This window comes from Colias croceus, chromosome 2 (assembly GCF_905220415.1).
Source record: "Colias croceus chromosome 2, ilColCroc2.1".
Classification (NCBI taxonomy): domain Eukaryota; kingdom Metazoa; phylum Arthropoda; class Insecta; order Lepidoptera; family Pieridae; genus Colias; species Colias croceus.
The window spans coordinates 12,998,798-13,011,658 of NC_059538.1; the positions used below are offsets into that span (position 1 = coordinate 12,998,798).

A 12,861-nucleotide genomic window follows, 5' to 3' on the forward strand; every position below is an offset into this window, starting at 1 on the left:
TGTATTGTTTTGTTTCACGTTGTGTTGTTTTAATTTTAATTATTGTATTCTGTGTCTATTATTGTGGAGTCAAATAAATGATCTTTCTTTCTTTCTTCTTTCTAATTTTGGGTTGGTTATATCACGCATACAATGATTGTACGCGGCATAACAGATCGACACAATAATACAGTTGTGATAAAGGTAACGCAATATAAATTATTATCAGAATAGCAATAATACCTATAGGCACGTATATAGATATACGTATAGGTATCTATAGCACTTTTAATGCGCCCGCCATACGCTTGGGGCGCTAGTGTTCATGGGTTCTCGTTTTATCACGCAAGATGCCTCTCTTTTCCTTATACATAGTTACTATACTCTTTGGACTGCACTTTGTAGGTTAGTTGCGACGTGTGACACTTCTCGGAGTTGCCATTTCTAACAATTGAGGATTGCTTGAGAATAATAAAATTATTAACAACAAAAGAATTGGTTCGTCCGTTGCTTGCCAAAAAGCAATATGATAACTTTTATAGAAAATATATGTAAAAATCGATTTTAAAACTCAAGCCATTCTCAAAGTCCCGAAGTCCCGACTTGTCCAACAATAATGCCATTTGTTTGTTATTCGCATAATATTTAATTTAGTTTGTAACAAATGGTGTTGTTGTTGAAATGGACGGTCACCAGTCCCGATGTTTATATATTTATTTAAGTTATTTTGTTGTGATTTAACGAAATTGTAAATATATTAGAAATATAAGCGATTACGAATTATGTATGTGTTTTATTTTATATACGATATTCCTTCAATTAAATACTGGAAATAACCGAAAGAAAATGATAAATTTATATTTCTATAAGCAATATTAAATTTTGATTTGATAAGAGACAGTATCCTAGGATCATCGTTTCTATTATGCATATGTCGTGGTCATATCGTAGATTTGATCATTTCATGATATGAGTGGCCATTTCACGAAATGGTCGCATATCGTGAAATGGCCAATTTAGTTTGGCCACATCATGATGTGGTTTGGGCAGATCAATGATAAGAAATCGTTTCACGATATGGCCAATTAACGCACGGTTTTTTCATGAAATGATCAAAATTATTTGATCATATCGTAAAATAGTTACATTAATCGTTGGTAGAGGCGCTGCAAGCTCTGTGTTTATGTGATAAGATGGCGGCCGCTGGCGAAAATTAAATTATTCGCAGTTAAAAACTTCATAATTCGTTTAATAACAATATTATGAAGAAAGTCATAGCAAAGAATTTACGACACAGAGGTACGAGTACTATGGAAAATGTGGATATCTTATATGTATTTAAGAAAAAATGCGACTTAAATAAAATAATTTAAACAACTACTACTATATTATTATAATTTTTTGTTTTTTAAAAAGCGATCCGCTTCTGGCACTCGCCGGCCGCTGCCGCGGCACGCTCGCTTTGCTCGCTCGGCTCATGCGTTGTTTATCAAAGTCTAACCTAACCTAACCTAACTGTTTTCTATTGCAAAAAACGATTCGCTTCTGGCATTCGCCGGCCGCTGCCGCGACACTAACTTAAATGACATTAAACAAGTTTTTAGAATACATTCTGAAATTTTTTAATATTTTATGGACTCTTTATATTTTATACGATCTGGCCAAATGTGGATGACCAAATCGTGAAACGTTGACGATTTAACGATCTGATCAAACTATGTTGGCCATTTCACGATATGCGACCATTTCGTGAAATGGCCACTCATATCATGAAATGATCAAATCTACGATATGGCCACGACACATACAATATATTTTTATAATATAAGGAAATAGAGTTTACAGAGTTTTATTATTGTGTGAATAACAACTTAACTCATAATATAAAAATAAATTGTAACATTTCGTTTGTAATAATTTTCAAGAAACATATCTAAGTACTCGATCTATCAAACAATTGTGTAGGACATTAGATTGTGGTTCAATGTTCTATTCTTTATATTTATAAGATAGGAAGACTTTGGAATTTGGGGATACAAGAAAAACAATTCATTATAGGTACATCAATTATTAATTTATTAAATTATAAACATTATAAAAATAAGGTACATATCTGCACATCAGTCTTACAAATAGAACATCACGTTAACAGTATAAAGTTAATAAATATATCAATCATAATAAATCTAATCATCTGTACTATCCCATAATAATTTGGCTTTCCTCGTTCTATCTAAATTCAGTTTTCTTGATGCCCTTTCGATCTCATTGCTCAGTTTGGTTTTATCTTCCTCCTTTTGACATACATAGCGGTGTTTGAGCGCACAGTCTTGTCCCCTATACACGTAGTTGTTAATAGCGGGGTCGTACACAAGGGCCAGACACCGACCTTCACCAGCGATGGTGGTGGTGTTGGTTGCGGCTTCCACCGGGCGGGCGGAGTGCGACCAGATCCAGAGTAGACCCGGGTTCAGACCGCCTGTCCAGAAGTCCTTACCTGGTGGAGATAATGATATTAGTTGGGGTATTACTTATCGATTTATATGAAATGTTCGTATTGGGAATTGGGATCTAGTTAAAAAATTATGTTTACAAAATTTCAATAAAAATATTAATTTGATAAATAATTTATAAGTGGTAACTATGTATACCTAATGTGACTATGTATGTATATGGAATACGAAAAAAGTATACCTAATCTGATTTATGTATTAGTTTTCCTACGCTGTTAGTTATGTGTTTCGCAAATTTACTTTTCACACGTCATAGTCACATTAGGCAATATAGTCAAGACTAGTATTCATACCCTTGAGCTGCTTGTCAGACAGTATCTTGGACAGCATGGCTCTCTTGGCCGCGTGGTCGAGCTCGAGCAGCGCGGCCCGCTGGTGGCGGCAGGCGACGCTGGCGCCCTTCCAGTCGGCCGCCTCGCGCGACCACTGGTAGCAGCCCGCGCCCACGCGCGTGTAGTTCGTCATGCATGGCTCTGGGAGATAGGTACGAGTTTATTCAAAGACATAAAATTCATGATAGCCGATAGGGACTGTGATAGGGACCGTATGCAATCAAGGGAATATTGATTTTGTTTTATTGATTATTATGGCTAAATTCTTGCGTGTTTTGTCCTTCTAATTACCTAACACATTATAATATTTTTTAAAGTGAAACTTTTATTACATCGCCTCAAACTTTTTGGTCTGTGTAGCGCATGTCGCGTGTATCGCGGCAACCGAGTAGGTATTACCTACTCGGCACGCGACATGCGCTACACAAAGCAGTGTTCCGAACCGTTCGAACAATTTCATTTTACCGGGGTTTCATAAAACCACACCCTTGGATATGTCGCCATGACCTCACCTTCACCGAGTAGGCCGAGTAGGTAGACCATACCTATTACCGAGTAGACCAAGTAGACTGCACCTTCGAGTAGACCAAACCTATTACCGAGTAGACGAAGTAGACCGCTCCTTCGAGTAAACCAAACCTATTACCGAGTAGACCAATTAGACCGCACCTTCGAGTAGACCATACCTATTACCGAGTAGACCAAGTAGACCGCACCTTCGAGTAGACCAAACCTATTACCGAGTAGACCAAGTAGACCGCACCTTCACCGATTAGTCCAAGTAGACCATACCTATTACCGAGTCGACCAAGTAGACCACACCTTCGAGTAGACTAATCCTATTACCGAGTAGACCAAGTAGACCAATCCTATTATCGAATAGACCAAGTAGACCACATCAATTTCCGAGTAGACCAAGTAGACTGCACCTTCACAGAGAAGACCAAGTAGACCGCACCTTCACCGAGTAGACCAAGTAGACCGTACCTTCACCGAGTAGACCAAGTAGACCACACCAATTTCCGAGTAGACTACATCAATTTCCGAGTAGACCAAGTAGACCGCACCTTCGAGTAGACCAAACCTATTACCGAGTAGACCAAGTAGACCGCACTTTCACCGATTAGTCCAAGTAGACCAATCCTATTATCGAATAGACCAAGTAGACCACATCAATTTCCGAGTAGACCAAGTAGACCGCACCTTCACCGAGTAGACCAAGTATACCACACCAAATTCCGAGTAGACCAAGTATACCACACCAAATTCCGAGTAGACCAAGTATACCACACCAAATTCCGAGTAGAACAAGTAGACCGCACCTTCACAGAGAAGACCAAGTAGACCGCACTTTCACCGAGTAGACCAAGTAGACCGTGCCTTCACCGAGTAGACCAAGTAGACCACACCAATTTCCGAGTAGACTACATCAATTTCCGAGTAGACCGCACATTCGAGTAGACCAAACCTATTACCGAGTAGACCAAGTAGACCGTACATTCGAGGAGACCAAACCTATGACCGAGTAGACCAATTAGACCGCTCCTTTGAGTAGACCATACCTAGATTACCAAGTAGACCAAGTAGACCACACCTTCGAGTAGACCAAACCTATTACCGAGTAGACCAAGTAGACCGCACCGATTAGTCCAAGTAGACCAATCCTATTATCGAATAGACCAAGTAGACCACATCAATTTCCGAGTAGACCAAGTAGACCGCACCTTCGAGTAGACCAAACCTATTACCGAGTAGACCAAGTAGACCGCACCGATTAGTCCAAGTAGACCAATCCTATTATCGAATAGACCAAGTAGACCACATCAATTTCCGAGTAGACCAAGTAGACCGCACCTTCACCGAGTAGACCAAGTATACCACACCAAATTCCGAGTAGACCAAGTATACCACACCAAATTCCGAGTAGAACAAGTAGATCGCACTTTCATAGAGAAGACCAAGTAGACCGCACCTTCACCGAGTAGACCAAGTAGACCGTACCTTCACCGAGTAGACCAAGTAGACCACACCAATTTCCGAGTAGACTACATCAATTTCCGAGTAGAACAAGTTGACCGCACTTTCACAGAGAAGACCAAGTAGACCGCACCCTCACCGAATAAACCAAGTAGACCATACCTTCACCGAGTAGACCAAGTAGACCACACCAATTTCCGAGTAGACTACATCAATTTCCGAGTAGACCAAGTAGACCGCACATTCGAGTAGACCAAACCTATTACCGAGTAGACCAAGTAGACCGTACATTCGAGTAGACCATACCTATTGGCTATTACCGAGTAGACCAAGTAGACCGCACCTAGATTACCAAGTAGACCAAGTAGACCGCACCTTCGAGTAGACCAAACCTATTACCGAGTAGAACAAGTAGATCGCACATTCGAGTAGACCAAACCTATTACCGAGTAGACCAATTAGACCGCTCCTTCGAGTAGACCATACCTATTACCAAATAGACCAAGTAGACCGCACCTTCGAGTAGACCAAACCTATTACCGAGTAGACCAAGTATACCACACCAAATTCCGAGTAGAACAAGTAGACCGTACCTTCACAGAGAAGACCAAGTAGACCGCACCTTCACCGAGTAGACCAAGTAGACCGTACCTTCACCGAGTAGACCAAGTAGACCACTCACCACACCAATTTCCGAGTAGACTACATCAATTTCCGAGTAGACCAAGTAGACCGCACATTCGAGTAGACCAAACCTATTACCGAGTAGACCAAGTAGACCGCACCTTCGAGTAGACCAAACCTATTACCGAGTAGACCAAGTAGACCGCTCCTTCGAGTAGACCAAAATAATTATCGTACAAATACGATAATTTTGTGCCTAAGTTTCACTTTTACCGTGGTTTCATAAAACCACACAACATTTTTTTTTTTTTTATTCCGTGAACACATTCGTTACAACAGTACTGTGTCAAATTAACTTCCTTCATTAAAACTACACAGCATACTAACCAGGTTTAGCCTCAGCGCCCGCGATCACATAGTGCAAGCTCTCCTCCAGCTTGCGGAGCCGCTTCTCCATGAGGTCGGCGCGGTAGACGAGCTTCTCGATGGCGCTGAGCAGGTACAGGTCGGTCTCCGTCACCTGCTTGCGCGGCGGCTCGTCTACCCGGTCGATGCTGTTGGGGGCCTGCGGACGGGCGGGGCCTTGTTGTTGCTGCTGCTGCTGTTGCTGGAATGTGTTTTTCAGCTGTAGTTGTGTATTAAATAGAAACACGTACCTGCTATTCAATTTATAACCAGATCGTATTATGTAAATGCAATTCAAAATTGTTATTTAAGTAAAGAGATTTAAAATGCATATTATGTACTGCAGTCTGCATCAAGTTTAAAGTTTGTACATACTTATATTATACATTGTTTGTGACATATGACGATTTTTGATCATCTCAATTGTGATGAGAATTGAGAGGGATGCAATGGCCATGTAAATCTCTTCCAACTTAAACTAATGTTCATATTTGCTTACATAATATTAAGTAAGACAATTTTTATAATAAATTTAAATATTTCAACTGTGTAAAATTCTGTGTAACTTACATAGCTCGGTCTAAACTTGTCCTTATAAGGACTGGGCGGCTTATTCACAATTTTCCCATTGCCATCCCACTCGTTGTACCCGTGCGGGCCGCTGTAGCCCTGCGGCGGGGCGCTGCCGTAGTGCGCGGGGCCCTGCAGGGGGATCGCCCGGTTGGGGCCCGCGGGGTGCGGCGGCGGCGGGGGCACCAGGGGACTGTCGATGCGCTCTGTTACGTAGTAGCCCTTGGTGGAAGGTAGGGCCATAACACGACCTGATGATGCGAGATATATTATTATTGAACTGATGGCAGTTTTTTATTCACAGTTTCCGATATAAGTAAACTCTAAGTGTAGAAGACAGATTTACAGTTTTTAATCAAGCGCGTACTGAAAAGTTATTTTATAACTTTGCATAACTTGTTATTTCACATAGGTACGTTTGAAGATAATGAGCCATTTCTGTTTTATCACCACTTTCGTCACTGAGTCAATAAAATGATCCCAATCTTTAAAACAATAAAGCATAAACATGTTATTCGATAGAATGTGATAGAAACCAACCTTGTCTCTGCGAGGCGGGTTCTGTACTAGCCCAGTCTTCCAGCAACGAGCCGAAGGAGCCGGTGTCCCACGCTTCACACGTGTCCTCCAAAGTGCTGTTCTCTGAGTTCACGGCGCTCAGCACCGCCAACACGATTAAGGTGTAATGCACCCACATTGTGCTGGAATTCAATAGCACTTTATTATACCTCCTTTGCTGTTACTTTGTGTCTTACATGGTTAATGGTTATGTAGAGTAAAATGAAGAATATAGAATTGCACTTTAGAGCTAGTGGAGTTGATGTGATTTTAAAAGAACAACGACAGAGATTCTTGCAAACATGTAAAACTTCTTCTTCTGGTAAACATGTTACATGGTAAACATGCTTCTAAAGGAAGTCTATTTGAATTACCTACTAAGTTTGAGTTTAGCTGGCGAATTTCCAAAATCAATTCAATAGTGAATAGTTGAATAGAAACCTTTGGCAGTAAGTATCCTATTTAAATCTATAGACACGGCCCATCAGTAGATGTGGGACGTTTTATGTTCTATTATAGACGTTAAGGAATGTGCCTCACGTTTTCAGCATCATATTATTAGGTATGTAAATGAAATGGCAATAGCTCAAACAATTTTATGACTTCAGCGAGCCCGCATGGGTTTAACATAATAGATAAAACAATACATAACTAATACTTGACCCACATATTTGTTATTCCACTAACACACGTCGTTAGCGCATCGAGCATAATATCATTGTGAAACATTGCACAAATCCGGCTTGTAAACAATAATAAGCTATTGAACTCACGTAGGCTCTTACATATTTAGTCAAGGCCCAAGGGTATAGACTTCTAAACTGTGATATAATTATTGATAATTTATATATAATTAAGTAATTAAATATTGTTTTTGTTGCATTTATGAATCCTTACTAAGTTATTGGTATTATAAAAGGAAAGTGTGTTTGTTTGTTTTTTTTTTATTGTAGTCCCAGCCTCGCCCGGAGTACATAGTACATGACATAGTACCTACTTGTATGAGTTGTACTTATCCACAAGTGGAAAAATAATGTTGAAATCGGTCTAGTAGAAACATTATTAAAATTTACAAATGCGCTCGCAATGATTAAACTGGCGACGGGTATATTGGATGCACACTTTCTCTTCACACTCACGCATAATTATTGCAATAATTTTGTGGATGAAATTTCATTTTTTTTGTTTTAGTTTTACCTACTCAAAATTTATTGATATTTGATAACTATTGAATGTTGATTGTTGACGTATTGCTGTTTTAATTAATCTAAATAAGGCGTAGGTACCTATTTGTATTAATAAAGTGCTGGGCTAATAATTTGGGTATAACTGATCTCTAAATAATTACATCTCATACTTTTTTGAAGCTTTTAAATTTATCTGAAAGGGACTAATATAATTATATTGTGTAACTACTGTAGGTAATGTAATTTAAATCTCTAATCATTTCAAAACCGCTCCATATAATAAATAAATCTACTAATAAGCAACCATTATAGAACGATACACTTTAAATGACGCATTGTTTAATGTTTATCATTACATCAGTCACGATAACCACACAATGTCGCAAATTAGTGAATGAGAAGGTCAGGCGAGGTCAGGGCTCGTTGCTATAGTTACGCAAGGAGAAAGCGCGCCAACATCCGCGAGCCTCGGCGCGGCCGCACCGGGTTTCCCCGACACATGAAAGTTGATTCATAAACCTTTCCATATGTATTAATACCAACTCTTATATCCTTTATTAATATTTGATTATGTAATTCTTTAGATTTACATAGAGACTCATAGAGAAAATATAATTTTAATCGTGGTTGTCCGCAATGCTGCGGGTACCGCAAATAATAGAGCATCATAATTTTTTCGAAAGTGACAACACGTCCTAGTTATTTGGAATAATTAATATCGAAGGTGATAAGAAATTTCACAATAATTGTAGAGGAAAAACTGCTCAAAAAATGCAGATTCTTAAATACGCGTGCATCATGCGGGTATGGCTATTATTCACTAAACATAATTAATATTACAATATTAATTATATTGCCTGTACAATATTATAAATAAAGAACTAAAATTAAAAAAAGTAAACAATAATGGAATTAAAAACTTAATACTTACTTGGCTTGAGAAGTTCGACTACGACGATACTGAAATCATTTTAAGGGATCTTTTATAATTCTTAACAACATAATATGGATAAAAAAAAATATATATAGATATAATAAATCACATCAACAAAAATTGTTTATAAATTACAACATAATATATACACAACTACACCCACACATACACACATGCACACACACTCACACACAAACACCCACACACACTTACACACACCCAGACACACACACACACACTCACTCACATTCATCTAGATACACAAATGCGCTTACGTAATAATTTAACTTACCTCTTTATTAATTTTGTTATTTTAGAGTTTTTAGTTTAGTTTATAGACATAATATTATGATCAATATTGGGAGAAGCCTCTGGCTCCTGAGACACAGTTTAAAACTAGTTCGGGAGCCAAAGGATTCATTATTTAGACCTGTGTAATTATGTCAATAAAGAATTTTATTATTTTTTTTTTTTTTTTTTATTAATATATACGGATGTACTCACATATGCATAAAAATATACTTTTTAAATATAAGTTTTTTTCTTAGAATGGTCAAAATATTTTGTGCAAGGAAATTTTCTCTATTTAAATAATAAAAAAGTAATGCTGCTAAACTTTAAAATAAATAAAAAAATTAAAAAAAATACATATATGATTATAATTGGTAGATATATTTTTTAATTTGACTCTATCATTATCATAATAATTTATAAGATATAATATGTCTCTACTGTTTGAAAATTTGGGACCATTATCATAGCTAATAGTTACAACTAAAGATCAAACTCACCTTATATCTCACTATCAACCAGCACAAGTAATGTTTACAAACACGTATATATTAGATACTCCTATGACTATTCGTCAACTTTCTTCGTCGACGTTGGTTCCTCGACTGCCGCCACGAGCTCTTACTTAACACTCCCCACGACAATATTATGTAAATATTTCTTGGTTGATCTTGTACGCGGATGTGTATGGAATTTCGAATATCACTTAACTTTTTATTATAAAACAAAAAACGTTTTGATGTGTGAATATTGAAGATTGAAAAAATCAAAATAAAACAAAAACATGGCAATATCCTGCAATGGGATCTACAAAATGAAGCGATAATGATATAGGTAATATAGACTACGAACAAATCAATTCAATTGCCTTTGCACTATACCATTTTATTTTGATAAAATATAATTATAGTACACTGAAGTCAAGTGGTCACGGTGCACTTAGACCAAACGAACATAGAGTTAGAGCTAGAGCAAGAGCATTCTTTCGTGTTCTTTTAGTGTAAATGAAATCTCGAATTCAGTTCACTATTAGAATAATGCATAAGTACTTAGAATCTTTTCGAACGCACTAAGAACAACGAAAGAATGCTCTGCGCCTGTTTACACTAAGTAGTATTTGTCATAGTGGGATTAGAATGAGCATTCACTCGTTTGATCTGAACGCACCGTCCTAATGTTTTATGTTTAATTTGATAGCATAAATTCAACTTTGCTTAGCAATAACATTTTCAAACATCTACAATATCATTACCTACAGGATTCATATTTGGAGGAATAGGGAAAAAAAAACAACATTTTAACAATAATTTATAACAATTTATTACAAAATCACAATGTACAATTATATAAATTCTTAACAATATAAAAGTAGAAACATTTGGAGTTAACTTACAATAATTTAATATATTAATAATTCACATTAATTACAAAATAATATAAACTTAGCTTATCACCACGTTTTGGAAATCTATCTGCTATGTATTACCTAGCTATAAGTTATTATGAAATTATTTCTAGTATATTTGAACACTTTTATATAAATTGATATAAATTATTACTTAAGGATTCTTTTGCAAACTGGAATGTCTTTTAAAACTAAGATAAAATAATAGTCCAATTTTTGAATAACCAGAATAATGAATAAAACTTTTGATCTTCTTTATGGTAAAAAGGATAATGACATTCATCATCTTTGCACTAAGGTATTTTCTTTATAAGTGATATTTAACTCAGTATATTTACATCGTGGAATGTTACAGGATAGAAACAATATACTTAATATGTAATATTTTGATTAATACAATAGGCTATTTGACAGTATAAAAAATATATTACTTTTTTGTGTAATCCATATATATATATAAGGTTTTTGAAGCGATTTAAGTTAATAAATGATACAAATAATAACTTATTTATTTATAAATCGTCGAGAAAAAACATCATATTTTTTAAAATTACCACGTGACCGAAAACATCCATGATTGGCTGCATCTGTCATGACGTCACAGCGGCGTAAATAACAAGTGATCCCAACGTTTACTCACGTCGTTGCTAAATTTCGCTTTTGGTTTTGTTTCTTGTATAACTTATTTCTTGTGATTCGAGGTGTCTGTAATCAGTTTTCTGCTTTATGTGTTATTTTTGTTTGTCATGGAACTTAATTTTGAAAAAACAGACAGTCGAAATCTACCTAAAGTGGACGCTATAATGGTTGGCATGTTCTTTAAAAACAACCCAGATTTTTACGCTCCTCAATAATTGAAAAATGTGAAAACAGCTACGTAAGTTAATATTTAAATCGTCATTCATTACCTTTTTAGTTAAATGTACCTACAAACATGAATCACAATAGCACAATAATTATGAAGTATACGTTTTTTAGGCTAAGCTCTTTGTTTTTCATTTCAGCCATCCTGTTTATAGGATTGATGTGTTTGTATTGATTATTTTCAATATCAATACAAACACGTCATCATCAATTTATAATATATAATATCATTATCTTACCTCAAGCAGGTAAGTAATGAGACGATTTATACTATGTATTGCAAATAAAATAAACTGCCATGTATATATAAATAATATAAATAATATAATAATAAACTGCAATGTATTCAACACCATGCTTACATCGAAGTGGTCTTCACAAAAAAATATAACTGTTTTAATTATATATATATCACTTAGATTTCTGCGAGCTAACTGCAACCACTTTCTACGCATTTTTATATCTTTTGGAGCACATATAAATACCTAGTTTCAGGAACTACACACCTATAAGAACTCATTTTCTGATTTTTAAACAGATTAACTTAATTATACTATAATTAAAACAAAAACGAACAATAAGTACTAGGAGCAAGTTGATGTTTACGCCGCTGTGACGTCACCATGGTCGCGAGCCGCCATATTCTTCAAAATTGTGTTTTGGCGGCATATTTGAATATCATGTTTTTATTTTCCATTTTCTCAATGAATAACTACAAAAAATTAAGAAACATGTGTTTTGTGTGTTCTATAAACGTATCTTAATAATTTGAGACAGTTATCAAAACCTTGTCAAATAGCCTATTCTAGTATACGCAACTTATTTTTGTCCAAAGCTATTATTGGGATAAATTATAATACTTTTTGAAGTGAAAACTTCTTTAGCGGCGTTGGGTATAAAATCAACTCGCGTCAGGACACGTGGCCTGATCGAAAAAGCGTAAGACTTTTTTTTTTTTAGCTCTCATATTCCATGCGTAAGACGGATACCATTCCAAAATCCAAAATATCAAACATGCTGAACGTTAATAATCAAGTTTTCACTTCTGCCGGCACTCCCGGAGTGCAACCCGTCTTATTATTAATCATTAATTGTTCGATATATTCTTTGCTCGTTATTCGACTATCCAATACATTAATAAAAACATAATAGTATTGGATTCATTGCTATGCAATACATTGATTCAGTTGTTAAAATAATTAGCAGCTGAATTGTGATGACA

At 36.1% G+C, this 12,861-nt stretch overlaps 1 protein-coding gene across 1 annotated transcript; it reads right to left on the reverse strand.

Annotated features, from left to right (window-relative positions):
- Positions 1–2,038: 2,038 nt before the first annotated feature.
- LOC123702348 lies at positions 2,039–10,174 on the reverse strand. The gene is made up of 6 exons (XM_045650075.1): positions 9,871–10,174; positions 6,941–7,101; positions 6,401–6,651; positions 5,813–6,032; positions 2,786–2,965; positions 2,039–2,476 (listed from the first exon to the last, which is right to left on the reverse strand). The coding sequence occupies exons 2-6, from the start codon at positions 7,095–7,097 to the stop codon at positions 2,166–2,168; spliced, it is 1,119 nt and encodes a 372-aa protein (XP_045506031.1). The 5' UTR covers positions 7,098–7,101; positions 9,871–10,174; the 3' UTR covers positions 2,039–2,165.
- Positions 10,175–12,861: the final 2,687 nt, after the last annotated feature.